This window comes from Lontra canadensis, unplaced genomic scaffold (genome assembly GCF_010015895.1).
Source record: "Lontra canadensis isolate GAN:19392208 unplaced genomic scaffold, GSC_riverotter_1.0 scaffold68, whole genome shotgun sequence".
In the NCBI taxonomy this organism is placed as follows: Eukaryota; Metazoa; Chordata; class Mammalia; order Carnivora; family Mustelidae; genus Lontra; species Lontra canadensis.
Genome location: NW_022631062.1, coordinates 2573361 through 2600265, shown reverse-complemented (window position 1 = coordinate 2600265; position 26905 = coordinate 2573361). Strand labels below are relative to the sequence as shown.

The 26905-nt window shown below is 45.2% G+C and overlaps 1 protein-coding gene across 3 annotated transcripts in view; it reads left to right on the top strand.

The window, feature by feature from the left end:
* Positions 1-26905, top strand: part of FRMPD4 (FERM and PDZ domain containing 4) — an 847457-nt gene that overhangs the window by 808185 nt on the left and 12367 nt on the right. For all 3 annotated transcript variants that reach the window (XM_032880199.1, XM_032880201.1, XM_032880200.1), the window contains 9 exons: positions 1416-1520; positions 4133-4240; positions 9073-9204; positions 13048-13167; positions 18564-18700; positions 21326-21452; positions 23666-23755; positions 24381-24563; positions 26489-26627. In XM_032880199.1, coding sequence (XP_032736090.1) covers positions 1416-1520; positions 4133-4240; positions 9073-9204; positions 13048-13167; positions 18564-18700; positions 21326-21452; positions 23666-23755; positions 24381-24563; positions 26489-26627 — 1141 coding nt within the window. The remainder of the gene's footprint in view (positions 1-1415; positions 1521-4132; positions 4241-9072; positions 9205-13047; positions 13168-18563; positions 18701-21325; positions 21453-23665; positions 23756-24380; positions 24564-26488; positions 26628-26905) is intronic.

Here is a 26905-nt window from a genome sequence, read left to right as displayed (position 1 = left end):
AATTCTGCAACAGGGATGATTCTCAGATGGAGTGAACTGTGCAGCAGGAGTTCGCTCTTCATCGTAGTACACTTCTGAGCAAGTTTCCGTCTTGCACATTTAGTTTCTGAGGAAGAAAACTTCAGTCACTCAGCTCCTTTCCAATACAAGACAGTACAATTGACCCTTCAACAACGTGGGTGTTGGGAACACCAACTCCCATGCAGTCAAACACCTGCATGTAACTTTTGACTCCCCCAAAACTTAACTGCTGATGGCCCACGGTCGACCAGAAGTCTTACCGATAACGTAATCACGTATTTTGTATGTTCGATGTATTATATACTGTATTCTTAGAATAAAGCAAGCTATGGAAAAGAAAATTTTATTAAGAAAATCATAAGGGAACTATGTTGGTGTGTCTGGCTGGTTCAGTCAGTAGAGCATCTGACTGTTGATCTTGGGGTCGTGGGTTTGAGCCCCACATCGGGTGTCGAGATTACTTAAAGAAATAATAAAATAAATATAAATTTTAAAAAGGAAAATACATTTATGATATTCTACTGTACTTTCCCCCCAAAATCCACATGTAAGTGGACCCTATGTTGTTGAAGGGTCAACTCTACAAAGAACCTTTACAATGAGACAGAATATGAAGCCAACATTCAGTTGTTTGCCAAAGTGGTCTCTGCCCCATCCTGCAAGAACCCCGGATGACAGATTACCAGCAAGAGGCTGAAATTCAAGTTTGGGGCACATAAAGTGGATGTGTTTTGTGTGTGTGCGTGCTTGCCTGTTCACACACCCTTAAACCCTTCATGTGAATAACGGTGGGACTATCGATCACCTTAGAACTATTAGTGAATCTTCTCCGCCTCTTAAAAATAATGAGTGATCAACTCGACACTTCCATGTTGCGCTCAAAGCTCTATATTCAAAGCACGGTTTGTGACTTTCACAGGCATTATTTTAAAAGATCCTTGAGTGGGGCACCCGGGTGGCTCAGTCGGTTCAACGTCAGACTTTCGATTTCGGCTCGGGCCGTGATCTCAGGGTTGTGAGAATGAGCCCTGTGTTGGGCTCTGCGCCGAGCATACAGCCTGCTTACGATTCTCCCTCTTCCTCTGCCCCTGCTCTCTTTCTCCCTCTCTCCTCTCAAAAAAAGAAAAATAAGATCCTTGGGAACGTGCTCAGCAAGAACATAGAACGCGCTGTTTGCAGTTCTGGTCTGCTGACTAAATCAAACCTCCTACTTTATGAGCATGACAGGGTTTTGATTGCTTCCATGATTTGTGTTTCATCCTCGAATTGGACATGTACCAAACGTACTTTTTAGCAGAAATATTGCATATATGAGAGGAGAAAGCTAGAAAACAACTGCTCCAGGGTTTGCTCTATGTTCCCAATAATCATACCCAGTGTTTTCTCTTTTCTAGTCTCCCAAGTCAGCATTTATTAGTGCTGCCAAAAAGGCAAGATTAAAGTCCAATCCGGTCAAAGTGCGGTTCTCTGAGGAGGTCATCATCAATGGCCAAGTATCGGTGAGTTGACCGTTGCCTGCTTGCAGCTCAGAGAGAATGGCTGAAATAAGGGCTTTGCCCAAAGCACAGGCAGTCGCCCCTCTGGAATGCTCAATAGAGAATGCGTGTTTGAATTTCACAGGGCTGCTGAATCTCAGAATTGCAAAGGGCTTGAGAGATGACCATGTTGCACCTGATGGGTTCCCTCTATAGTATCCAGAATATGTAGTCCCGTGTTTCTTCGAATGCTTCCAGTGTTAGAGACCTCACTACATTGCGGAGGAGTTGATTGGTCTGTGATCTCTGGCATCACCCCAAGTTGAGTAAAATAGGCCTCTGAACCTTCCACGTGCTTCTTTCCATTGTGCCAAGTGAGCACGCTTCCATTATATATTTTGAGAAAGGCTTCCCCTAAGTTTTTCCTTATTCAGAATTAAATGTCTCTATTTCTTTTCACTGATCAAAAGGGAAAGAAGTGAAGATTCAGGGAAAGAGTCATATATGCCAGCAGAAGTGAAGATATACAGCCTGAATCTTCATCCATAGGTCTTGATGGAAATCACGATTGCCCAGGCACGTAATTCATCTTCTAAATGAAGAGTGCACACATCAATAGGAGGCTGAGTTTCCATTTTTTTCTCCAAGAAAATCTAGCCTCATGTTTTTAGTTTTTCAAATGCAGTCATGTAAGGCACTAATCATTTTTGGGCCTCTGAAATACCAGCTTTTGTAGTCGAGGTTATGTTGTTGCTGGTGGCGGTGTTTAAATGAGCTCACGAGGACAAAATCTCATCCATGACTTGCTCGTGACAGGTCACAAAGTCTTCCCTGAGGGTGGTCCTGGGTCTGAATTTGAAGGTGTGGGCCTGAGCAAGGCCCTCCTGGTCCAAGTGTGTGCCTGTCAAAACTCGCTGACCTGTGTCTACCCCACTTGGAGTCCAGGGGTCGGATGGCCAATCTGTTCAACTATGGGATGCTTGTGGGAGGGGCCTCAGGCTGTCACTGTGCTGCCCTGGGAGCATTTCATCTGTGGCCCCTGTCCTCCCAATCGCCATCTCCCACCCCATCTCCTCTGCCCCCATTCACCTCACGCTGTTCCACCCACCACAGTGTATCCCTGTCCCTCTGGATGTAGTTAGCATCCGTTAGCATCTTACAAGACAAAGCTGCAAGGTTCCAGTCACAGAGGAATCACACTATCACAGAAGACCACCCTTAGCCCATCTTTTTTCAAGCTTCCAAGCGTGAGATTGGGCAATCAGTTTATGCATCTTTAGAGAGAATGTGATTCTAGAAGCTGCTATGGCAGTCTCACTTCGTCCTGGATATAATAGGGCCCATTCAAGGCAGCTGGTGTGTGAGGACAGCTCGGGGGGTCAGTCATCACCTACAGCCCCCCCACTGTCTCCCCACAGGCCTGTGTGTGGCAGGGACATTCACTCACGTGTCTGTTCCTCAACCTTTGGGACCATCTTCATGTCCAGCCTACTCTTGCTCTACTGAGTCACTGCGTATCTCTTCATGTGAATTGGGTAGCAAGGAGTCAGGTGTCAAGTCCACAGGAGGGGAAAGGAGAGAGAGGAAACTCAAAGAAAGGAGCAGAAAGTGAAAGGCACAAAGTCTCTTACAGAAATACCCAGGGATTGAATTCTCATGGGTTATCTGTAGGACATTAGCCAATCTCTGGACATCTTGTCTTTAGTTCCTTCATCGGTAAAATAAGGGACATAAAGTTTCATGACTGCTGAGTTCCACTTGGCTTCTATGACCCCAGGACCAGGGAGAAAGGATTGGCAGAACGCATCCCACGTGCCTTCTTTCTTCCCCTGCCATCTCTCCCCACTTTCAGCTAAAGAGAAAATTGAAAGGAATACGTTTCTCTTGTTCATTTCTGGTCATGTTCCAAGCATTTCTTCTTGAATTATTTTTGAGTTAAAATGTTTGTTACAGATTCAGTGTTTTAACCTTTAACATGCTCATCCATTCCTTAAATGTCCCCTTTGAGTTTAAGGAACATTTCTAAATGGGTTAAAAATTGTTCCACCTTCCTGAGTCAGTTGGGGGGGCATGCAACTCTTGATCTCTCCAGGTCTTGAGTTGAAGCCCCACATTGAGCATGGAGCCTACTTAAAAATAATTGTTTCCTGAAACAACTGTATACTTCAAGCGTGTTCTTGCTTATTACTCACTTTGCATGAGCTCTGCCAGGTGCCAAAGGTACCACATCAAAGATTATCATTGCTGGTCCCCGTTCTTTTCAAGATAGGCTGCTCTGCAAAGCCTGGCCTTGCTGTCCTGAGCACTGTAGCTCAATTACAAAGGAATTATTTCCTTCATTGGGTTTTCCGATGGGAAACCTTGACTTTTAAAAAACATTCATCGGATTTATTTTCAGATGGGAAAAAAAATGTTCTTTTATTTGCATCAACTGAGTTATTTGTAGCTGGAGAAGAAGAGTTTTGCTATGAACAACTGAACTCAGATATCTCGGGAGGGGCAGCTTTTAGCCTTAGAGAGTACCCCCCCACACTTTTTTTTTCATGTTGGGATTAGAATACATTGTAGATAGATACTGCTTCTGCAAAGGGCAGAATGCTCATTTGACCTTCTTATTTGTTGCTGTCATTAAACAGGAAACTGTTAAGGATAATTCACTTCTTTTTATGCCAAATGTTTTGAAAGTGTATCTGGAAAATGGACAGACAAAATCATTTCGCTTTGACGGCAGCACCTCCATAAAGGTAAGCGGATCCCCTGATCTCCACCTGGACACTGGCAGGTGTGGCCTGAAAGTCCCACGGTCAGACTGATGTGGCCACACCTTCTTGCCGAACTGTTTCTTTCTGAGATTTTTTTGGTTGCTTCCAAATAAGGTAGTATGTGAATACTTAAAAACAAACTGGAAAAAAAAAAGCTTAAACTAAGAAGGTTCTGCTGTGTGTGTGTGTGTGTGTGTGTGTGTGTGTGTGTGTGTGTGTGTGACGAACCACTAGGGCTAGTTATTTTTATGCAACTCCAGTTTAATTAAAAGAGCATAACGGTCCCCAAGAAGGCTTGGCACCCTGCCTAAAATTTCTTAGCAATGTCAGCCCCCAGGAAGATTAAGACGCTAGCTGTTAATTGAATATCTGCTTCTTTGGTGTCCAGCAAAAACAAGGGGTAGGATGATATAAAGATAACATTTACTTTTAATTGCTGTAACCAATTTCATAAAATTAATGCCTAAAAAGAAAGAAATAAGGCATGCTTCTTAGGAGAAGGGGTAAAAAAGGAAGAGTCACAGAGCAGTCCTATTACTGTGGAGCCACAGGTACGTTGTACAAAAAGGGTATTAGAACAAAGCAGATGGGTTCTTTTCCCCCATGCTTTCTTCCTGGGGAAAAAAAGTGCATATTCTCTTTTTTATTGGAGAAAAGTGTGTGCAGAAATTGATTGCTCCCTAATGTTCCAGCAGCCTAAAATAGTCTTTCTTCAAATGGCACAATAAAAGAGATTTTTATGGAGGTTTTAAAAAAAGTCCCTAGTGATGATCTGTACAACAATGTATCAAGAGACTATCAAGTCTGTGTTAAAAATGTCTGTCAATAGTCAACCCCTCATTCTCAGTTTTGTAAATTAGTCAGCATAGCATAGACCATACAAGTAGAAGCATTTCTGCAGACGCCCGTTCCCTTATTGCCATGATACCAACAAGCAGCCTGTTTGAAAGTGCTTAAACTAGGTGCCTATGTAGCAGGTGATAGAGAACACAGTATTCGAGACTGATGATGGAGTGTATAAGCTGTCCTCAAATCCTTCCACACTGAACCATCACCTGCGTGCAAGACCACTCATTTTAAATGGGGGTGACTGACAAAGTCCTTTTCCTTTATTCCTACTCAAAATCCGTGGATGGCAACATGTTACTCTTATTATTGATCTGCTAGCCTAGAGGTGGGCAGACTTCTGGAAGGAGATTAAGTATTTCCAGCTCTGTGGCCTATTTGATCTCCTTCGAAACTACTCTGTTCTGTTGTGTCAGCAAAGCAGCCGTAGACGGTGGGCTCCGGAGGTCCTTAAGTCCGCCCTCTGGTTCCATGATTGACTTGAAGGACAAATTGTTATAAGCAGAGTTACGGGGTTTGGTTTGGTTTTGTTTTTTATTTTTTTTTTAAGATTTTATTTATTTATTTGACAGACAGAGATCACAAGCAGGCAGAGAGGCAGGCAGAGAGAGAGAGGAGGAAGCAGGCTCCCTGCAGAGCAGAGAGCCCGATGTGGGGCTTGATCCCAGGACCCTGGGATCATGACCTGAGCCGAAGGCAGAGGCTTAACCCACTGAGCCACGCAGGCGCCCCTGGTTTCGTTTTTTAAAGATTTTATTTATTTGTTTATTTGTGAGAGAGTGAAAGCGAGAGATCACAGAGCGAGAGGGAGCAGTAGACTCCCCACTGAGCAGGGAGCCCAATGCGGGACTCGATCCCAGGACCTGGGGACCGTGACCTAAACCAAAGGCTTAACGGACTGAGCCACCCAGGCGCCCTCACAGTTGCATTCCATCACAGCAAGAGGATCCAGGTTAAAATCACCAGTGGGCGTAGGTGCAGAGGGCAGGAGAGTTTCCCAGCTTACAATTTCCCAACACCTTCGTGCTTGTTCTCCCAGCAATCACACGTAACAGCACGGGTGTGGGACTGCCAACCGGGGAGGCTCCAGTGAGCCTCCGTGTTCAGAGTTTTTGTCCGAGGTTGGCCACATAGACAAGCTGAGCCCCCGTGGGCCTGACTGTAGTATCCCGCTCCTCCAGACGTCGCACTGCAAACACTCGGCCCAAGGCCCTCACGTCGTGGGCACAGGCTCTCTGCTGTCTCTCCGGCTCCCAGGTGGACAGACACTCCCCTGAAGAGCCAGGAGCAGAGAGGCAAATGTTTCTTTGGGCAAGACCACTCCTTTCCTACTCAGACAATATGTAAATGAATGGGCGTGGCCAGCTTACATGCTCGGGCCAGGCCATCGTTTTTTTGCAGATCCCCAGGGTAACCCATAGGCCCGCATTATTAGATCTCCCTGTGCCACCGCGGCTTGGTCTATGATACCACATGGTCAGGAAATCTCCTTGCTGTTAGACCACATGCCCCATCTGAAGATACAGGTCAAGACTTGAATACATTCCTTAATCGAAATCCCTCTCGATTTCAAAGAGAGTCCTGTTGTTAATTCCCTCTGGCCTTTGTCTTGGGAACCCACACTAGAGTGAGTGAGTTTGATTTCCCTGAGGGTGGTGGACGGCACCGAGAAGACAGAGGACAGCAAGTTCAAGCTCACCGTGCTTGTACCTAACAGCTTTACTATCGCCGCAGACGTTGGTTGGGAGGTGTAAAAGAGAAGGAGGAGAGTTATGAAAGGAATACGACACTGGTTAATAAAAATTGCCAGAATTCTTGCTAGAGAATCGCGGCGAGGAAAAACTATTGCTATCGATTTTCCACTGTCCTCCCTGGTGTTTGAGGAGACTCTTTTATAAAGTATCTGTTGTCACACAGAGGCTGGTTTGTTTGTTCTTTTCTGGCCCTTGAACAAAACTTATGACACAGAGAATCTTTTTTTATGAAATTCAATATATAGTCAAGGCAGTTCTGTTGAATGATGTCTGAGGTGGTGATTAGGTGCGAGGGTCCTTGTTTTAAAGGGGCCTGGAGAAGGGCTCCGGGCTGGCTCAGTCAGTAGGTCACGCCACTCTTGATCTTGGAGTTGTGAGTTCAAGCCCTACACTGGGGTGGCGTTTACTTAATAACAAAAAATAAACAACAGCAAAACAACCATTAAAGGGGCCTGAAGAAATTGAGAAAGGTCTACAGGGAAGAAACAAAATTTCAAAAAGATGAGTTTAAAAAAAAAAAAAAAAACAAATCTGTAGGTATTGCAGGGTTTTCCTATCTTGACACTGTTGGTACTTGGGACCAGGTAACTCTTTATGGTGGGGCATGTCCTGCGTATTGTAAGATTCTTAGCTGTATCCCTCAATGTTGAGAGCAGCCCCAGTCCCCTTGAGACCACCACTGATGTCTCCAGGAATTACCAATTGCTGTGAGGTAGAATCGCCCTGGGCTGGAATAGCACTGCTCCTTGGGATTTTTAGCATCTGAGTATAAATCATCCTGAAGAGAGATCATTTACGAGTTTTCGAGTATGTGGGGGAAAAAAATGGTGTTTCTTTTTTCATTTTCAAAGACATCTGTTTTGCACTGCAGTAAACAAGTGCTTATGTATAGAACACCCACCTCATCATAAATGTTTAATCCTGCCAAAGATTGCTAACAAAGCCTGCTCCTTCTACTTTCCCCAGGGATGTGAAGTAAAAGTGAATGTGTGCGTATTGTTATAGCCCCCCACCTCTATATCAAATAGAGCTACAGTAAATGTGTTCTCTGTGTGAACTCATTTAGTCCTTACATCTTTTCTGAGGCAGGTTTTGGTAGACAGGGACATGAAGACACTTAGAAGTTAAATAACTTGCCTTAAGCTGCACAGCTACCGTGAAGTCGAGTTGGGAATAGAGCCCACATTCCTGACCACTACCGCATGCCCTTACCAGAAGGAGAGACTCTGGCCGCCTAGGTGGCTTAGTGGGTTAAGCATCTGACTTTTTTTAAAAATTATTTTAAGATTTTATTTATTTATTTATTTGAGACAGAGAGTGCTAGAGTGAGAGAGCACAAGCAGGGGGAGCCTCAGAGGAAGTGGCAGAAGCAGGCTCCCCACTGAGCAGGGAGCCCAACTAGGGGCTTGATTCTAGCACCCTGGGATCGTGACCTGAGACAAAGGCAGAGACCTAACCGACTGAGCCACCCAGGCGCCCCGCCTCCGACTCTTGATTTTAGCTCAGGTCATGATCTCAGAATTGTGGGATCGAGCCCCCTGTGAGGCTTCATGCTGAGTGTGAAGTCTGCTTAAAATTCTCTCTCTCCCTCTGCCCCTCCCCTCACCCCCTCCCCAGCTTGTGCTCTCTCTCTCTCAAAAACAAAACCAAAAAACCCGAAGTATAGACTAAGGGTCAGCAAACTCTCTCTGTACACGACCAGACAGCAAATATCTTGGGCTTCACAGACCACACAGTCTCTCTTGCCAATGCAAGGGGCAAGAGCAGCCATAGACAGTACAGAAACAGATGAGCGTGACTGTGTTTCAATAAAACTTTATTTACACAAACAAACAGGTGGTGGGCTGGATTTGGCATGCAGGTGGTATTTCGCCCACCCCCCGAGGGTAGACCACTTTATGAAGTGGTTTGATCACCACCCCATTTGGAAGCAAGGGAACCTGAACCCTCTCCCCTCCACCGTGGATTGATCAGCTCTGTGGGTCAAGTAAGCACCTCCTCCAGCTAGATCAACCTGTTGCCTCCCTGTTTCTGAGCTCTGTAGTGATTTGGGGTGGTGGGCGAGGTCAGGAAGAGGAGCCTCAGGCTTCGGAATGAACCAAAGGTACACAGTGCAGACACCTGAAGCCCATCCGTGCAACCTTTTCCGTCCCGGTAAACTGAGAGAGAGCTCTGTCAATCCTGATGGCATCTTGTCCATGTTTCCTCTATAAGGATGTCATCTTGACTCTTCAAGAAAAGCTTTCCATCAAAGGCATCGAACACTTCTCCCTCATGCTGGAGCAGAGGACAGAAGGGGCCGGAACCAAGCTGCTCTTGCTTCATGAACAGGAGACTCTAACTCAGGTGTGTTAAATTACACCCCCTAGGTGAGAGCAGAAATTACACCCGCCGGTGAGAGCAGAGGCTACCCGGCCCCAGAAATCCCCTGTCCTCTCGAATCCTTTAAATTTGCTCACTGCAGCCCCGGGTATCTCCACTAACGAATGCCCTGGCATTCATAATGGGTTTCACATCTCACGGTAATGTTTTCCCTTTTTGTCAATTTCTCATAGACTGTCAGTCGGTGTCACATGCAGAATTATCAAAGACTCAGCAGCTACTCACTGGGAATGTGCCTCCGTCGGTCATATTTTATGTTATGGGAAATGACTTGCTCACCTGTTTTGACCGTTGATCTCCTGAAACTGTTAAAAAGAAATCAGCTCCTGCGATTACTCAAATGAAGCCAATATCATATTTCGTTGTCTTAAGTTCTGGGTGCATACTGGTGACTGTTTGTGGAAGCTTGAAATCCCTGCCCCAGGGCTGCCCACTGTAAACATGTGATCTGCCAGTGTGTCCCAGTTCCTGCTTACCAAAATGCCACCCCCATCTGTTCTGTCGGGAGACAAGCAGGCTGCTTGGCTGCTGAATTCAGTGTGGCACCCTGACTTCTCTTGTGATTCGACACAAGCAGGGTGTTTGCTGGAAGTATAAGGGACTTCAACAAGTTTCCTTTCTGTAGGAGAGCTCAGTGGTAAGGGGACTTTAGGGAGAGAGGGAGACACGCGGGAAGACCAGGAGGAGAAGCAAAGAGTCAAGGTGCCCCCAGATGGATGGATTAGCAGAAAGTTTGCTCCCACAATATCCCTAAATCTCTTGATTCAGTCTGACTCAGTGCAGGGAATTAGTGACAAAGCTCTCACCGGTTTTCATTTATAGCCCTCTCCCTCCACTTGACCTCTCTTTATGAGGTTTAAAGCAACCTATAGATATTTGAAATCACGTCACATGTTGTTTATTAACCTGTGCCAAAACTCCCTTGGAAACAGAGGTCTTCTTTTATAATTTGTTCTAGGGGAACAGGCCCTGATAATCAGAACTCCCCCATGTGAAAGGAGTTCGGCTTGGAGTTCCTCCAGACGCTGGACTTAAGACAAGGGTTTGGGGGCAGGTGGTTTACTGGGAGGCGATATCGGGAAATGAGGGGAGAGGAAGAGGAAGGGAAGTGGGAAAAATGGGGGTGCCAGTAGACAGCAAGGTAATGAGCCAGTTTCCTCTGTGGGCAGCTGGAGCTCGGTCCTACCGGGAAACACTGCAAGCCAGCGGAGAACACGCTGCAGAGGTATCCCACCTAATGGGTGGGGTGCGGGGGCATTTGTCCCTTGGTGGTGGTGGTGGTAGGCTGCTCCTGAGGGCAGTCACTCCCTGGCTGTGCAGGGTTGTCGGGCGCTGGCCTATGGTCACAGGTGTTTACAGTGAGCAGCCTTCAGCTGGGAGCAGTAAATGTCAAGGGTATATGGGCGTACAGCCAGTTGCTATGAGCCTAATGAAACCTCCCACAATTTTCTGATATTTGCAGTTAGACTATCCCTCTGAACTTCTATCTATTGCGTAGCCTTCATGGGAAAACTGCTTGCTGATTTAGCTGGAGAGAGATTTTTTCAGTCTCTCTTGGTGCTAGGTACACATAATTTCTCATTCCAGATTGATTTCCAGTTATTAAATTTCCACTCGAATCTTAAAAGGAAACAAAAAGCCCCTAACCCTGATTCTTCCCTTATCTTTCTAAAAGAGGCTTTGTTTCGTGTTTAGCCAGAACTAAAAGCAAAGTGTTAAAACTTTAAGTATGCTCTCTAGAAGGAAAATTGGTTGATTTAAATATCCTGAGACTAACCAGCTATATGCCTTTTGCAAGTCATTGCATATGAAAGGTTCGATCACCAAAATATTTATAGGCATGGCAGAAAGGGAGAGTAAGTATAAGAAATGTGTCTAATAACAAAAATCATTTAAATTAATCATTGAAAATATTCCATTTTGGTGAGAACCCCCAAAAGAACTTTTAAACAGCTCCGAATTTCTGGCAGTTTATAACTGAACTTTACATACAAAATATTATTGTCTATTTACATACTACTGCAAATTTCCAGGAAATTGTTTTCTTGTTTGTTTTAGGGATTGTTCTTTTTAGGAACTGCATTTTCTAATGAGTCTGAAGCACTTTTTTTTGCGTTACATGATTTCTCAAAAAACCTCCTGATGATAAAAGTAGACTCAAGATCGCTTGTGGAAAATTTGAGAAAGATAGATTCTAACCAGTAATGAAATGATAATCCAACTTTCTAATCTCAGCCCAGACCTTCTGACAAAATACCCTATGACCTCACCTTACAACCCCACAGCAGGCCTGAGCAGTGCTTCCAGCCTCTTGGGAGTTCCCACATTTTCTTCTTCCTGGTTTGCTTGACCTTCAGCTGGTGAAGAGCCAGCCGCCAGCCCATGGGCTGGTGAGTCCAGTCAGCTCTGTAATCCCACCCACAGCCAGAAAGCCGGGTCAGTGTTTCTGCTTCTCAGGATGCCTTATACCTTTAAAAGGACTATTTTCCCATTGAAATTCGTCAGCTCAACAAAAGTAGGGATGGCGACTGGAAGAATATGTGCACACGCACACAACATGGTGTTCAATAAAGCTATTGTTATTTTTATTTTGAATTTTCAATTGCCATTCACAAACATTTTTATTTTGCCAGATTTGTCCTCTGTAACGAAGGAGTTACAAGGCCATGAAGCTACGTACAGATACATAGAAAAGCACACACAAGTATATGAAACTACAAGTAGAGCAACTGTTGGTTCGTGGTGCATGGTTCAGGTGCATCGTGTTGACCTCTTTAAGGGAAATCAAAGAGCTTTTACCTTCTTCCTTGGAGTCCAGTATCTTGTATTCATTCGGCTGTTTATGAAGCACCTACTATTACATTGGCTGATTCCCTTCAGTTGCAAAAGGAATTAAGAAACTTAACACCTAATAGTTGGCATATGCTGTGCTATAAAAGAGGAAAACAAAACAATCCATGGTCCTTAGCCCTAAAGAACCTGTGGTGTATTCTAAGCTCCCTTGAACAACTTATATTCTCAACTCCCTTGAACTCCCAAATGTCCCGTTATGGAAAGTTTGGGGTAGTTTGGAAACTCATGGACTCCAGATTTAGTGCTCAGGCCAAAACTCTTGTCTTCTGACTTGCCAAAGCATTGTTATCCAAGGGTGACATTTTCCTGCTTTCCCTGCTGCAGTCAGTCTGGAGTCTCATTGAAAAAAAAAAACAAAAACAAAAACAAAAAAACCATAGCCGTGTCATACAATAATCACAGTCTCTGTGGTCTCCCTCCAGATCCCCTTTTTGACCCCCCAACCCCACCCTAGTTTTGGTGCGCTATCACTTCCTGCACCAGCATTTTCAGATCTTCAGAGGACTGCCCATAGACTGCGGTCGCCCATTCTCTTCACACCTGGAAATTCATACCCCCTTGGGACAGCCTGAAACCAATGGCTGATCTGTGGTCCTTTGGCTCAGGTTCCCATGGCTCTGTGGTGTAGGTAATCCTCCTGAGTCCCCTGTGGGTTAGGCTGTAGCTACCCACCTCTGCGCACTATGCCCTTGGTTGGCTCCTCTCCTGCCTGACCTGCTCCCCCCACTCCCTTACCAGCCTCTCCCTGGAGCAGTTCCTCAGCAGGTCCCTTATCTCAGGGTTAGCTTCTGGGGAGCACAACATAGGATATGTGCGGGTTTTGGGGAGTCGGTATCTGGGAGACATCGTAAAAGAACTTTGACCACTCTTCCTTGGTGTTGAAACAAAGCTGCCTGTGCTTCCGTGTCCCTCTGCCAGCAGTGAAGGAGTCTTATGTTTGGTCTGATCTTCTAGGTGACACAGCGGCCGAGCTCCCATAAGATGAGGTGTCTTTTCCGAATTAGCTTCGTCCCAAAGGATCCAATTGACCTTTTAAGGAGAGATCCAGTTGCTTTTGAGTATCTCTATGTCCAGGTATGTGAGAATTTGAGCACATTTTGTATTAATATTGGGGGATAAATTAATGTGGGGTTTTGCCCCTAAATTCTTTTCTTTGGGATCTTTCTCTTTGTCCCCCACCCCAGGCTTCATGCGTTGTGAAATGATTGCATGGTGTTTTTTAAAGTTTTCCCTTTTGATTTTGAAATCATTTCATACTTAAGTTACAAGAGTAGTAAAAGAATTTTGATAATTTTCACCCAGGTTCACCAGTTGTTCACATTTTACCATACTTTAGTGAGAACGCATTCCCCCTTTGCGATGCCTGCACATGCACACGCACACACACGTTATTTTTCTAAACCACACGAATGTCATTTACCAAATCCTGCTCACTTACCCCAACTACTTCTGTGTGTATTTCCTAGTAACAAGGGCCTTTTCTTACATAATTGTGGCACAATTAACAAAATAAGAAAATTTAACAGATACATTTCCATCATGGTGTACAGTCTATACCCAGATTTTGCCTACTATCCCCCAAATGGCCTTTTTCTTCTAGAAAACCATTCTTTCTATAATAGGATCCATGCCAGGATCCCATTTTTGCATCTAATTGTCGTGTCACTTCAGCTCCTTAAGTCCAGAATATTCCTCAGCCTTTCTTTGACTTTTGACACCGTAACAGTTTTGAGGAATACAGGTCAGTTGTAGCAACCTCTCATTTTTCTCAAATTTCTCCTGATAAGGTTGAGGTTATGTCATTTGGGCAGAAGAAAGACATGCATGACTTCGTGTCATCCTTAGTGCACCACACTGGGGGGTAGATGATGTCCATTTGTCCCCATAATGATGAGGTTGACTTTGACTCTTGGTTACGGTGGTGTTCTCCAAATTTATCCATTGAGAAGTTATTATTTTTTTATAATTAATAAGTAATTTGTGGAGAGGCACTTGCAACTTTCTTAATACCCTTTCACTTACTGGTTTTAGTATTCCCTTATGGTTCTTGCCCGAATCCATTATTACTGCAATGGTTCAAAATGATGATTTTTCTAATTCCACTATTTCTTCTTCATTTATTAATTGGCATTCTACTATAAAAAATATTTTCTTTCTCCTTTCTTTACTCCTTTATTCATTCATTTATTTGGTGCTTCAATTGTTCTGAAATGTGATATTCCTTATAATGGAATAATTAATTTCAAAGCAACAAGACTTTGTGAAAATAGTATCTTTTGCAGACTATCTCCGATTCTGGGTTACAATTCTCAAAAAACAAGGTTTCAAGAGATGAAAATCTTTGCTAGTTTGCCCCAGAGGGAATTTACTCATTTGACATTTAGGAGATATTCCTGTATTTTTCCGTAACTGCTTCCCATTATTCTCACTTAAATTCCCAGTACAATCACATTAAACAGTAAGAGCCCGTTTACCTGAAGTTTAAGCATCTCATATTAGATCTACTCAAAGAGATTGTAAACCTAAATGTAACCTCCCCTGGCACCAAAAAAAAAAAAAAAAAAATGGAGAAAATACCAAAACAAGGCCCAAAAAACCCCCCAAAGACGTGCTCCCTTTGGCGGAGCATACCTGCATACCTGTATAAGGCAAGGATTTCTGGAGCTGTGAGAAATAAAAAAAACAAAGAAGTTAGAAAAAGGAAAAAAAAGAAAAAGAAACCTTTGTTAATTCTAGGTAATTAATACACTGGTTTTTGTTTTCCTATTCTCAGTATTTTCTTGTTTATTTCAAAACTTCTGTGGTCTTTAAAAAGTTGAGTGGATAAAGAAAACCAGTAGAAGATGGCAGAGAGACCTAGACAAGATAAATGCCAGAGGTTAGGAATGGTGACATAAATTAAAGTGGCAATAAGCCCTAGAGCACAGAAATTAAGTTGAAGGATAAAAAAAAAAAAAAAAAAAGCAAGCAGAATGTGTACTAGAACATTCCAGCAGATGGGGCACTAAGGGCAAGGCCCGCTTAAACATTCCCCCACCTCCGTGGTCTTTGGAAGAGACCGTGCCACTTCCGGCTTAGTAGGATGATTAATGTTCCTGAAGATAACCCTGAGTCATTTGGAAAAGCCAAGTCCAATTCAGCGTGTCCTATTCATCAAGAAACGTGAAACTGTCAAGACCTGGGTTTTTTAAATGTTCCAATTCGGTCACCTGGACCCCTGTTCCCCCCCCCGCCAGCCGAAGAACCCAGATGTGACCGCCTCATCCCCCTCATTTCTGTTAAGACCCAACCCTGGCCTTTGCCACAGCAGCTCAGAGGATACACTAGGTTTTTTTTAATCTTGTTAGTTGTAAGGAGATAGTTCCAGGTGCTAGTCAGAGCACTGGTGTAGACAGATGTATGCACTTGTCATTCTCTATAATTATGGACTCCTTCCATTCACAAGAGGACGCTTCCAAACCATTGTCCCTGCCTGGGGATCTCGCTTGGGGACTTGAAAAAATCACAGATGATGTTTCTGCTTTCCCGCCTTGGCTGTTGCATGGCTGATGGACCAGCCAGTCAGCTCTTCAAGGAGTAGCCAGTGGAGGGAGGGAAGCAGGTGGGAAGCCACGTGTGGTGGACTGACACTAAGCTACCGTCATCTCCTATGTCCACCACCAAGAATAGGAAATGAGAATTTCCTGGCATCAGCCTGGGTCTCGCAGCATGTGAGGTATGTCTAAGACAACTTATCTAACAGAAGCCAGTGGGTCTGCAAATGGTGCTGGGTGCCAGTGTCGATTCTAAGGCACTAAAAGGATACAGGAAAATTAGCCTAGAGAACAGAAGAGTAAGCAAACGTGCTATCACTCGTATGCCAAAGACCGAAGTCCGTTCAGCTTAGTGGGTTCCTGTGGAGGACAACAGCCTTTGACTCTAGATGAACCATGACAATGAAAATAGAGGCACTCTCTGCTAACCTCCCACTCGCTAATGGGCCATGAAGTATCTTACAGATTTTAGCATATATAGTAACAGAAAACCCTAACCCTTCAGACAGGTGCAATTCATAATTTCCTGTCCGCGGTCTCTGCGCAGCGTTGGTTTCCTTTTTAATATCCAACGTGTCTATTGTAAATGAACTGTTTTAGGCCTAGAGTAGAGCCTGTGAGGACCGCTACAGCACATCCGTGCCCGCCGTTTGCTTGTGTGAACGGTCCTTGAAGTCCTGTAGTTATGAGTTATAAAAGCATGATCTGTCCCACACGAATATACGTCAGACTTCTCGGGGATTCTCCAGGGTCCGTCTGAACTCATTATGTAATGTAATTAAGTGACTAATCACCTTGACAAAAACCTCATCCAGAAGTCTGGTTAAACACAGAGTACAAAAGGGATGGGAAGTGGCGGTCCCAGTCACAACTCCTTGGAGAAATGATGGCGGTGACTCATCCTAATAAAACACATTCCAATGTATGCAACATCCTTAAGAGGTGTGCCAACAACCTTGAGAGTTAGCCCACTTTCCAGGTAATAAAACAGGCTTGAGAGATGAAATGCCACATCTGAGGTCCTTCGCTCAGTGGTTGATAGAGCCGAGGATCAAAGCTTTCGTCTCTCAGTCCTGCGCTAAAATCCTGGTTCACACGTGACCTGCAGTAGCAGTCCTAGAAGAAAGCCAGTCAGTGACATGATTGACCAGCAAGCATCACGGGCTTATGATGGCCTTGCGCTGGGCCCCGTGCCCTCCTCACCGTCACCCTTCATGAGACTGTAAGGTGACATTCCACCCCATGGTGCCCCTTAATGGACACCCCTTAGGCCTTAGGATGGAGGCAGGGTTAGAACGGGACTTCCCTCTTAGGGGTGAAGGGATAAGCCGAGAGGCACGAACTTAGAGCATAGGAACAGAGCATGCGTTGTATGACCCCACTAGGGCATGGGTAAGTATTTGAAAGGTAAATATTCTGTGCAGAAACTGTACAGTGGTACGTGTTCCCACTGAGTCAAATCAATATAGGAAGGGGTCATGGATGTGCTTTTCTTGGAAAAGAGCCAAACAGTTTCTGAGACCATTTTGCCCTTGAAATCTCGGAACAAGACAAACAAGGAAGAAGGAGACTAACCTAGTTTTCCAGAAAAATGCATGTGCACACATATGCAGGATATAATGAAGCAATACCGTGCTTCCAGGTGATGTGTAGCCCTGTGCCCTGCTCCTGATGACTGAGCACACCACTAGAAAGCCAGTCACTGTGGTCCCCATGGACTTGGCACCTTTCAGGGCACCTGGGTGACTCAGTCGGGTAAGCCACTGCCTTTGGTTCAGATCATGATCCCAGGGTCCTAGGATCGAGCTCCACATCGGGCTCTCTGCTCGGCGGGGAGCCTGCTTCTCCCTCTCCCTCTGCCTGCCACTCCCCCTGCTTGTGCTCTCTCTCCGTCAAATATAGAAATAAAATTGTTTAAAAAAAAAAAAAAACTTAGCACATTTCTCAGCCACTGTTCAGTTTGCCCCTCATCACCCTGTGATGTAGGCATTTGCCTCTTACAGATGAGCAAACTGAGGCCGGGGGATCTGAGATGATGCTCTCAGAGCCCCAGCAGGGGTGGTCAGCACTGGAATGAACCAAGGATTTCCATAGCCACCCTTTACTGAGCGCACCAATGCACAGCTTTGATGTGTAGCTCTCACAGTCTTCGCACAACCCCCAGTGAGGTCGTTAGCACAAATCCCCATTGCACAGATGAGTAAACTGAGGCTGTGAGAGCAAAGTGGTTGAAGTTATGTGTGCAGGGGGGCATTGGCAAAGCCAGGATTCCGAAGCAGGTGGGCGGCGGGGGGGCACGCAGGGGTGGGGAGGGTGAGTCCAGAGCTGCTACTGTCCATCGCCTTGCTAACTCCACCTCCCCAAAGCTGCTCTACACAGTGAAGAGGAAGGTAAAGATGTTCCTGATGACAGCTGTGTATGCCTCCAAACACTTAAAACATACCAGGTAGAGCCCTAAGGGCTTGACGTTGTTACCTCAGTTAATCCTCACCGTAACCCTGTAAATGGGGAGCAGTATTGTCCCCAATTTACAAAAGAGGAAACTGAGGCACAGAACATTTAGGTTGCATGCCCAAGTGCCCTCCCCTCTGTAGTGGAGGAATAGGATTCGAACCCAGGATTCCAACATCAGCAGAAGCCACATGTGTTTTTTGTGTTCTTTTGCAGCCCCTGTATTAGGAGACTGACCTAAATTCCTAATTATTCTTACAAAAAGCTCGACAGTTAAATAGCAGCTCACTTGTCAGTGAATGTGGCATGTTGCGCGTGGTCTCTGTGTCTGTGTGCGTGCAGTCCAGCTCCAACCGGGTTCCAAGCGGCCTGGTGGAAAGGTTTGCACGTTTGGCCTCCTTGGGGAAGGGCTGTTGCCGGTCCCCGAGGCAGCGCGCGGCGGCCCATTCTTTGACCCGTGGCGCCCTCTGCTGGTGTCTGTTGCAGAGCTGCAACGACGTGGTGCAGGAGCGGTTTGGGCCGGAGCTGAAGTACGACATAGCCCTGCGGCTGGCGGCTTTGCAAATGTACATCGCTACCGTGACCACCAAGCAAACGCAGAAAATCTCCCTCAAGTACATCGAGTAAGTGTTGAGCCTCGGAGGCGATTCAGGCCCAGGGATGCTGCCTCCGTAACGTCAAGGGTATTTTTGACGTCTGTCTCTGTTTCCAACACTGATGTCGTTTGCGGCGGGGCGTTCATTCCACAGGGGCACCGCGTCCGCACATCGCGTCCGTTTTGCGGGGGGAGAGACCCACTTCTTCCATAAGCCGCCTTTAGGGAATTGTGGTACAAAGGAGGATCGGATGTCACATGAAGCGTCGGTTCTCAAAGTCCCTAACGGACTTGATTCTAAGCTAAGCTTTGGTCTCCGCGCTTTTCAGGCATGAAGGTCTTTAATTCTCATGACGTCCCTGGGAGAGAACTAGCCTTTTTGCTGTATTTTACAGATGAGCCAACCCAGGCACAGTAGGACAAAAGGCTTTGGCTGAGCGCCGGGGCTACTAGCTAGAGGGCTCAGGATTCGAACCCAGGTCCGGTGCGGGGTGCGGGGGTTCTGCCTTCTGCTATGGTCCGTGTGATCGGTGGAAGCACCTGTGTTCAGGCTGCCACCCCTCCCTTAATCTTGGTAGCTCTGATGAGTGTTCGTATTTCAAAGTTTATGGCAGGACAGGAGCCACATCTCCACGGAACAATAAGGCCGTAGAGCCCTCCCCATGTGCACGAGGGGTGGGCAAGCTACGTGAAATCCTACCTTCCAGTGAAGCTTCCCGGGGCCTGCGTGTAAAGCCTTTCTAAATTCCTGCATGCCGGGTTGACCCACCAGGGAATAAATTCACTTCTTCTCAACAGAGTTCATGAGCCTGTGTGGGGGACGGTGAGAGCTCCAGGTTGCTGACTCCGAGGCCCCTAGTCTCACAACTCTCGGTTCTCCCGTCTACACCGAGGGACAAATCCTCATGTACAATTTGAGAACCTCGGGCTTTTCGTTCTCGGCTCACTCTTTCTCACAGATGGCTCATGTCTTTCTTGCCACACAGGCTGTGAGTGTCACCTCAGAGAGACTCAGCTCCCAGAGGGGTCTTACACTCAGTCGGACACACTCGCTCCCTCATCCGTTCCCCTTTCGTGTGTTCCTGGGCACGGATGATATGGGCCTCTGTGTGAAAAGGCGGCCTAAGCAACCTGCCATGGTTTTCAGACCATTGAAATGCATTTCTGTTCTTATTGTCCGTCCCCACGTTCGGCTAGTTGGAATATGGTACCGTCAGAAACCTCCCAGAGATGACTGGCTTGAGTAAGACTCTTACAGTCTATGATAATGTTCTCATTAATTAATTTACTCACCTGTTCACTGAGCATTTTATGTGGGATTCACGGTAGGCCAGCGGAAAGTACAAATAAGCATAAAGGACTTGTGATCCAATTGTAAAGATACGAGGGGTACCTGGGTGGTTCAGTTGGTTGAGCATCTGACTTCAGCTCAGATTGTGATCTGGGGATCCTGCTTTGGCTCCCCACTCAGCAGGGAGCCTGCTTCTCCCTCTCCCTCTTCCCCTCCCCCTGCTTGTGCACATGCGTGTGCTCTCTCTCAAACAAATAAATGAAATCTCAAAAAAAAGATAGATATGATTTAAAATACTGATACAAGTAGAATTACCAGGCAGCCCGTAATGAGGGCAAGACAATGGGTAGAAATAGGTGCCCATGGAGGAGGAGGAGGACATGGTGATCATGAAAAACCCCATCGTAACTAGCAGTGGCGTGGATGGTCAAGTGGGGGGAAGGCCGTCTCCCTACCCTTCTTTGGAGAGGATCTGGCATAGGAGAAATGACCAAATCTTGGCGGTCTTTACAGTATTTAGGAGACACTGGTTGGGCACCCGGCCAATCAGGGTAGAGTTCATAGATTTCAAAATATGGAGCATTGTTGGGGTAGGGTTGTAGCCGTCGCTGGGGACATGGGCCTTCGGCAAACCTGTATTAACGCAGTCCTCTCTGTCTCTTTCTCTTGTGTGCACACCTATTGGTGACATTCGCACTTCCCCATCAGTGTCATACATCCTTAGGGGTCATGAACCCCACGCTGATTGCACACCAGCAGCACTCCTCACACACACACACACACGCATGCACACACACCAGGTAGAAATGTTGCTTGAAGGACCTTGACAGACATCATCTTGCTGGCAGAGAAGACAAGTGTGTATTTCTAGCGAAGCAGCCACTGGGGAGGAGGAAGGGAAGGGAAGGGAAGAATGGCTTTGGGAGAATGAAGGAGTTCCCCGGGCCCTTCTCAGTGAAGAGAGAAAGACCATGTGGGCTGACGGGGGGATAGTAACTATGGCAATAAACAAAGGAACTGGGAGAAATTGTGTTGGAAATACATACTCAGACACATAAATGAACTCAATGGGACTCGGCGGTGGGTTGGATAAATTGTCTCTTCAATTCCCATTGGTCCCAAAGGCATTCCCCCTGGAGAGGGAAGAAGGTGTTTCCTTGAAAATGCAACCAGATGTATTACCGATCAGATATAGTAGGTTTCCCAAGTGTAAATTCAAAGTTGCCTTGCTAATTGGGGACCTACCTCCATTTCCTGACTTCCTCACAGTTCGTTTGTTCCAACCAACATCAGAGCGCCATTTTGTCTTAGATTACTAATCATCACAAGATTGTGAAATTAAAGATATGCTCTTTATTGCAGAAAAGAATGGGGATTAGAGACTTTCCTTCCCTCTGCTGTGCTGCAAAGCATGAAGGAGAAGAACATAAAGAAAGCACTTTCACACCTTGTCAAAGCAAATCAAAACTTGGTACCACCGGGTAAAAAGGTATCACATTTGCATCTTAATAGAAAATGGATTTTAAAGAGAAAGGCTTGTGTGCATTTTTAAAAATGCTTAAAATTAGCGCATGAATAAAATACTTAGCAAGCCCCGAACTTTCAGAGGCAATAACTGTGTAACCCCAACCCCCTCCCCCTTTTTTTTCCACTATCAACCTGTTTCTAAGGCTAATGACAAGTCAGTGTTCTTACGGAAACTTATTTATTTCTTGTAAGCTATAGAGTTATTATATGGAGTGTGCGTGTGTGCACATGTGCACCTGTGTGTGCGAGAGAACCTTGCATAGCCACTGAGACCTTGTGATCAGAGAACAGAATTGCGAGACAGTTGTACATTTCCATCATGCCATCTTCAATGCGTAGCAGCCAGCAAGGGTCCTCGCAAACCAGCTATCACATTATTTAAACCAGGGTTTCTGCCTCCCCACTGTTGACATTTGCAATCATTCTTTGCTGGGGGGAGGGAGGCCCTCTTGTGCATTGTGTGGTATTTAGCAAAATCCCTCGTCTCTACCTACAAGATGCCCTCGATCGTGACATAGAAAAATATCTTCAGACACTGCCAAATGGGCCCCGGAGAGCAAAATCATCCCTGGTTGACAACCACTGAATTAAATCTTACTTTGGAAGGGAAGATAAAATTATCTCTACCATTCACCATCGTTAGTGGTAAAGTCTCCCTTATTTTTTTTTATCAGAAGAAACAGAAAGGACATTTTAAAATAGATTGTGGGTCAGAATAGAGAGTTATGTGTATAGGTAATAAAAAGCAAAGGGTTTCAAGAACCAGAAAGAGGAACCTAAAAATACAGGACCTATAAAGTTGAAAGCAGTGTAACAGCCCAAGAACACTTAACAATTGATATTGGCCATAGAAACTTGGGCGGCTCTAATACAAATCACTGTTTATGTGGGTAATTCTTTGGTCTTGGTATTGGGTTATAAGTCATTTTTACTGGCCAAAACATACTTATTACTATTCCCTCCTCACCCCATGGCTTTTTAAAATGTAAAATCAGGTTTGACACCCTCTAGCCACTGTTGCCTTACTTCCTCATTTCTGTAAGCATTCAGCTCACAGAAATCCAGCAGGATGTCAGGGATCCAAATTTTGTAGGGGCATCTGGCTGGCTCAGTGGGTAGAGTGTGCAACTCTTGATCTCGTGGTCATGATTTTGAGCCCTGCGTTGGGTGTAAAGATTACTTAAATAAATAAACTTTAAAAAAACAAAAAGTTTTTCTTTTTTTTTCAATTTCGGTTCTGATTGGCCCAAAGTTAATTTCTTTCGATTGGCTCAATAGGATTTTTTTCAAGCATGGCCTACTGATTTTGTAATAATCGGCTTAACTGCTCAAGGATCTATCTATCACTGTTTTTCTCTGAAGGTCGGTTTTTCTAGCCAACAGTGAGTAGTTTGCTTTCAAATCAATTTGCAAAGTGCTCCTGGTTTTCGAAAGGAGGAGGACGGCTGAACAGTGCTCACTAACAATGTGTTTAGGTAGAATTAACAATCAAGGACTCCTTTTAAGAGGTGGGAATCTCCATTTTTAAATCTTTAAAAGATAACTTTTATCTGGATAAAGTTTTTTTTTTTTTTAATATCCTTCACGAAACTCAAAAAGTGCTTGAGTTGAACTAATTAAGCAGGGACTTCCGGCAAGCTCCAACATTTCCCCAGTGATTGGAGCACAGAAAGTCTACCCATGCCCAAAAATTTACAAAGGCCGGAGGAAACTTGAGATAAGCTTGGAGAGCCTCTTTCACTGGCTGTAGGTAGATGGCCAGCGTGTGTTCAAAACGGCTCTCAGGAACTCTGTGTAGGTGAGTCTCCGGTACACGACCCACTTCGTCCCTACCCGCGATCGGAGAGCACCACTCGACTCTTGGAGTCTCCGATAAGCAGACATTTCAGTGGAATAGCTTACCATCTTGTTCTCATTTGTTGAGTGCCCTGGCCCAGCATATCCATGTCTGTGACCCACCCACTCCCATACATTTCCCCCCAAATAAACAGGTTTTCATCTGGATCCCTTACTGCAGCCCTTTATCCTGAAACCCAACACATAGCAATTTACTTTGACTCTTCATCCAGACTCCTTGTCGTGCCCCCCAGTTCGCCCTGTTGTTCCGCTGGTCTCCGGCAGAAACCCGGCCACACCCACTGCAATTAACACCTGAGCTTTCTTTTCTCTCCTCAGCTGTCTGCTCTGCAAGCCAAGGTCCATTATCTCAAGTTCCTCAGTGACCTTCGACTGTATGGGGGTCGTGTGTTCAAGGCAACATTAGTGGTAATTGCTTTTTGGTTTTTGGTGGGGCTTTTTTGGTTTTTGGTTTTTGGTTTGTTTGGTTTTTTTTTTGCTTTCTCTTGGGAGCCACGGAGACCTGCAAAATAGCACTGCCATAGGCTGTCTTGAATGAGCTGCCTTTGACAAAAGCAAATCAGCTATGAATCTTTTCCAGCCTTCATTTCTAAGCGACTGCAGCACAGTCTGGAAATATCAGAAGAAATGTTAAACTAGATAACGCCACTGTCGAATGCCCTAGGAAAAGGAATATGATGAACCAAGAGCATCGATGTGCTCTAACAATGGCCTTCTTTTAAATCATTGGGCCATAAGTTGCTTTCGTGTTAAAAAAGAAACAACAAAACAAAACCCAAAAATCCTCGTTTCTTAGAGTGTCTCATGATTATGAATGTATGTGCTGGGATAATAGTTACTTTCTACATTATTCATGATTGATCCGCCTCGATGCGATCGTAATGTTTGGTTCTTCTAACTGGCTGATTTAGTACAATATAATCGAGGAATACTTGCTAAAGAAAATGTGATCTTATAAGAACAGACTGTCAGGCTCAAGTCTGCATGGTGTTTTAGAGGTCTAGGATTTTTAGGATTTGTCCTTCTCTCTCAGCAGGCGGAAAAGCGCTCGGAAGTGACTCTCCTGGTTGGGCCCCGATATGGCATAAGCCACGTCATAAACACCAAGACAAACCTAGTGGCTCTTTTAGCCGACTTCAGCCACGTCAACAGAATCGAGATGTTTACCGAGGAGGACAGCTTGGTACGGGTAGAGTTGCACGTGCTGGATGTGAAGGTAAATCTTTCAGCTGTTGACCTGGCACCTTGATCTGAAAAGCTCGTTTGTGGTAACACCAATATTATTTGCAAAGCCGTCGACATTGCATGGTGGGCAGAGGATCAGAGATGGGACGAGGTACAGAGAAAAATCCACCCATGTCCGGGCCGAGGCCTCTGGTCCTCCCTAAAGAGCTGTGTGATCTGGGGACGAGTTGTTTGACCACTTCATCTGTACACAAGAAAGCAAACGAGTTCGTTTCTAAGGTCCTCTGTAGCTCCTGAGTACGTGAATCATAGAGAGAGAGAGTTGGGAAGGTTTTTCCCTGCTAGCCTTCTAGAATATTCCTGTCCAGAGAGTCAGGAATATTTTTCCCAACTTTGTTTAGAACGGCCATTTGGCCCATGTGTTTATTCTTTGGGAAAAGCTAAGCATTTCTGTCAGTTAGCCTTTATCTGCTATAGCCGTTAGTACTGCCTGAACGGCTGGCCCCTATGAATGTCATGGCCATTCCATTTAAAACAACAATCTGACATTGTCCTCAAAGGGCAGAACTCAACTCCCGAAGCAGAAGTTGACGGGGAATAATCCAGGTCCCCTCTACCTACCTTCTTGTCCCAGTAGTGGATGAGTCATTGGTTTTGGGCCAGATGTTTCCATGGAGAAAAGGAAACCGTGTCAGTCAGGAGGAGTGCTCTGAGAACAGGCGAGGGTTCTGTCTACACAGCAAATCGAAAAGCCTCTATAGTGGGAAACAGTGACTATGGACTGGAGAGTACGGTGCTCAGACGTGGCGGCCACGGCTGGTGGCGTTCATGGGCTGAATCCAGGGCCTCTGGTTGACTTCGTGGCAATGCAAGTGCAAGAACAGACTTGGGACATCTGGCCCACTCTGTGAGCAGAGATGCTAACAACAGTGGCCCCCTCACAGAAAGATCAGGGGAAAGAGTGAATTAGAGGCAGTCATCACACACCTGATAACGGGATGATCCGACCCAACAGAAGTAGGTGGCGAGACCCTATGGGTGGTCTCCTGCTTTCCTATAAGGAAAGAATTGTGGGATGCTTTGAGGGAAGCCCTCAGTTGAAATGGAAAGAAAAGGCAGGTTATCAAGTAGTAGGGGGGCTTTGGGTGGAATGGTAGATTCCATTAGCCAGGGCCATCAAACGTGGCCAGGGTCCTATACCTTGAACTGAAAGCAAGAGCTCGTCACCTTGATGTTTCTGTGCCTCTCTGGGTGTCTGCTTTCGTATTGCTCCCTTATTCCTGTCAAGTTTTCAATCTCTCTCGCCAAGAATCCACCAGCCAGTCCACCCTTACTAATTCAAAGAGAATAATTGCTTCAGCTAACCACCTCTTCCCTATATGCCCAAGCCTTGTCTCCAATTATATGCTAGCCTCACTCTTTCCAGAAAGTTTTACCAAGGCCTTTTCTTAGCTCCCATCTCTGGTTTGTTCTCCTGTGAATTTACAATTTCTTTTACAAGCAGCCCATCCTGGATCTTTTTGACACTTTGCATTCGGTCTTAGATGTCATTTCCACTGGAATTTTTACTTCTTTTCAACACTAATTTGCACTATGAACCCCAACTTCATCTTCCCGTGATTTTTTAGATCACAGGTTCACATTTGGTAACTGACCCCTTAATTGTCACTTTTTAAAAATGTTAACTATTTGGAAACAAAACCAGTGTTGTTGTTTTTTCTCCCATCCCAGTATTACCTGGGAAGATTCAAAATGTCTCCGCTTTCAAGATGGTGTCACAGAAATGTTTTTCCGCAAGGCTCTTGGTGTTACTTCTGACGTTCTGTGTTTCTCCAATGAAATGGTTGCCCAGTAACTTTCTTTGTTATATTTCATAAGCACCAATGCAACTGTTGTCAGCCTGAGGGAACTCATTAAGGAGGAATGGCTTTAACCAAAATATTCTCTTTTGTGTAGCCCATCACACTCCTGATGGAATCATCAGATGCCATGAACCTGGCCTGCTTAACTGCTGGCTACTACCGGCTACTTGTGGATTCCAGGAGGTCAATATTTAACATGGCCAACAAGAAAAATACAGGGACCCAGGAAACAGGTATTCTCTTCCTAAACTCATGAAGCATTACCCACCCCCTGCCTTACCTGACAACAATAAGAACGTTTCTTTAAAAGTTAAAATTGTGCTCATGCAAAAATCTAGTGTCCAAATGTAATCCAAAAGCCTTCAAATAATTCTGATATGGTCTATTTTTTAAATGAAAGTATTGATTTTTTCCATCCTGTTTTACTCGTCCCTTGGAAATGGTGGTGTTTCAAAGGGAGTGATTTTCTTATTCTGAAGGTAGTAAGCATCAGTCTTCGTGACTGAGTTTT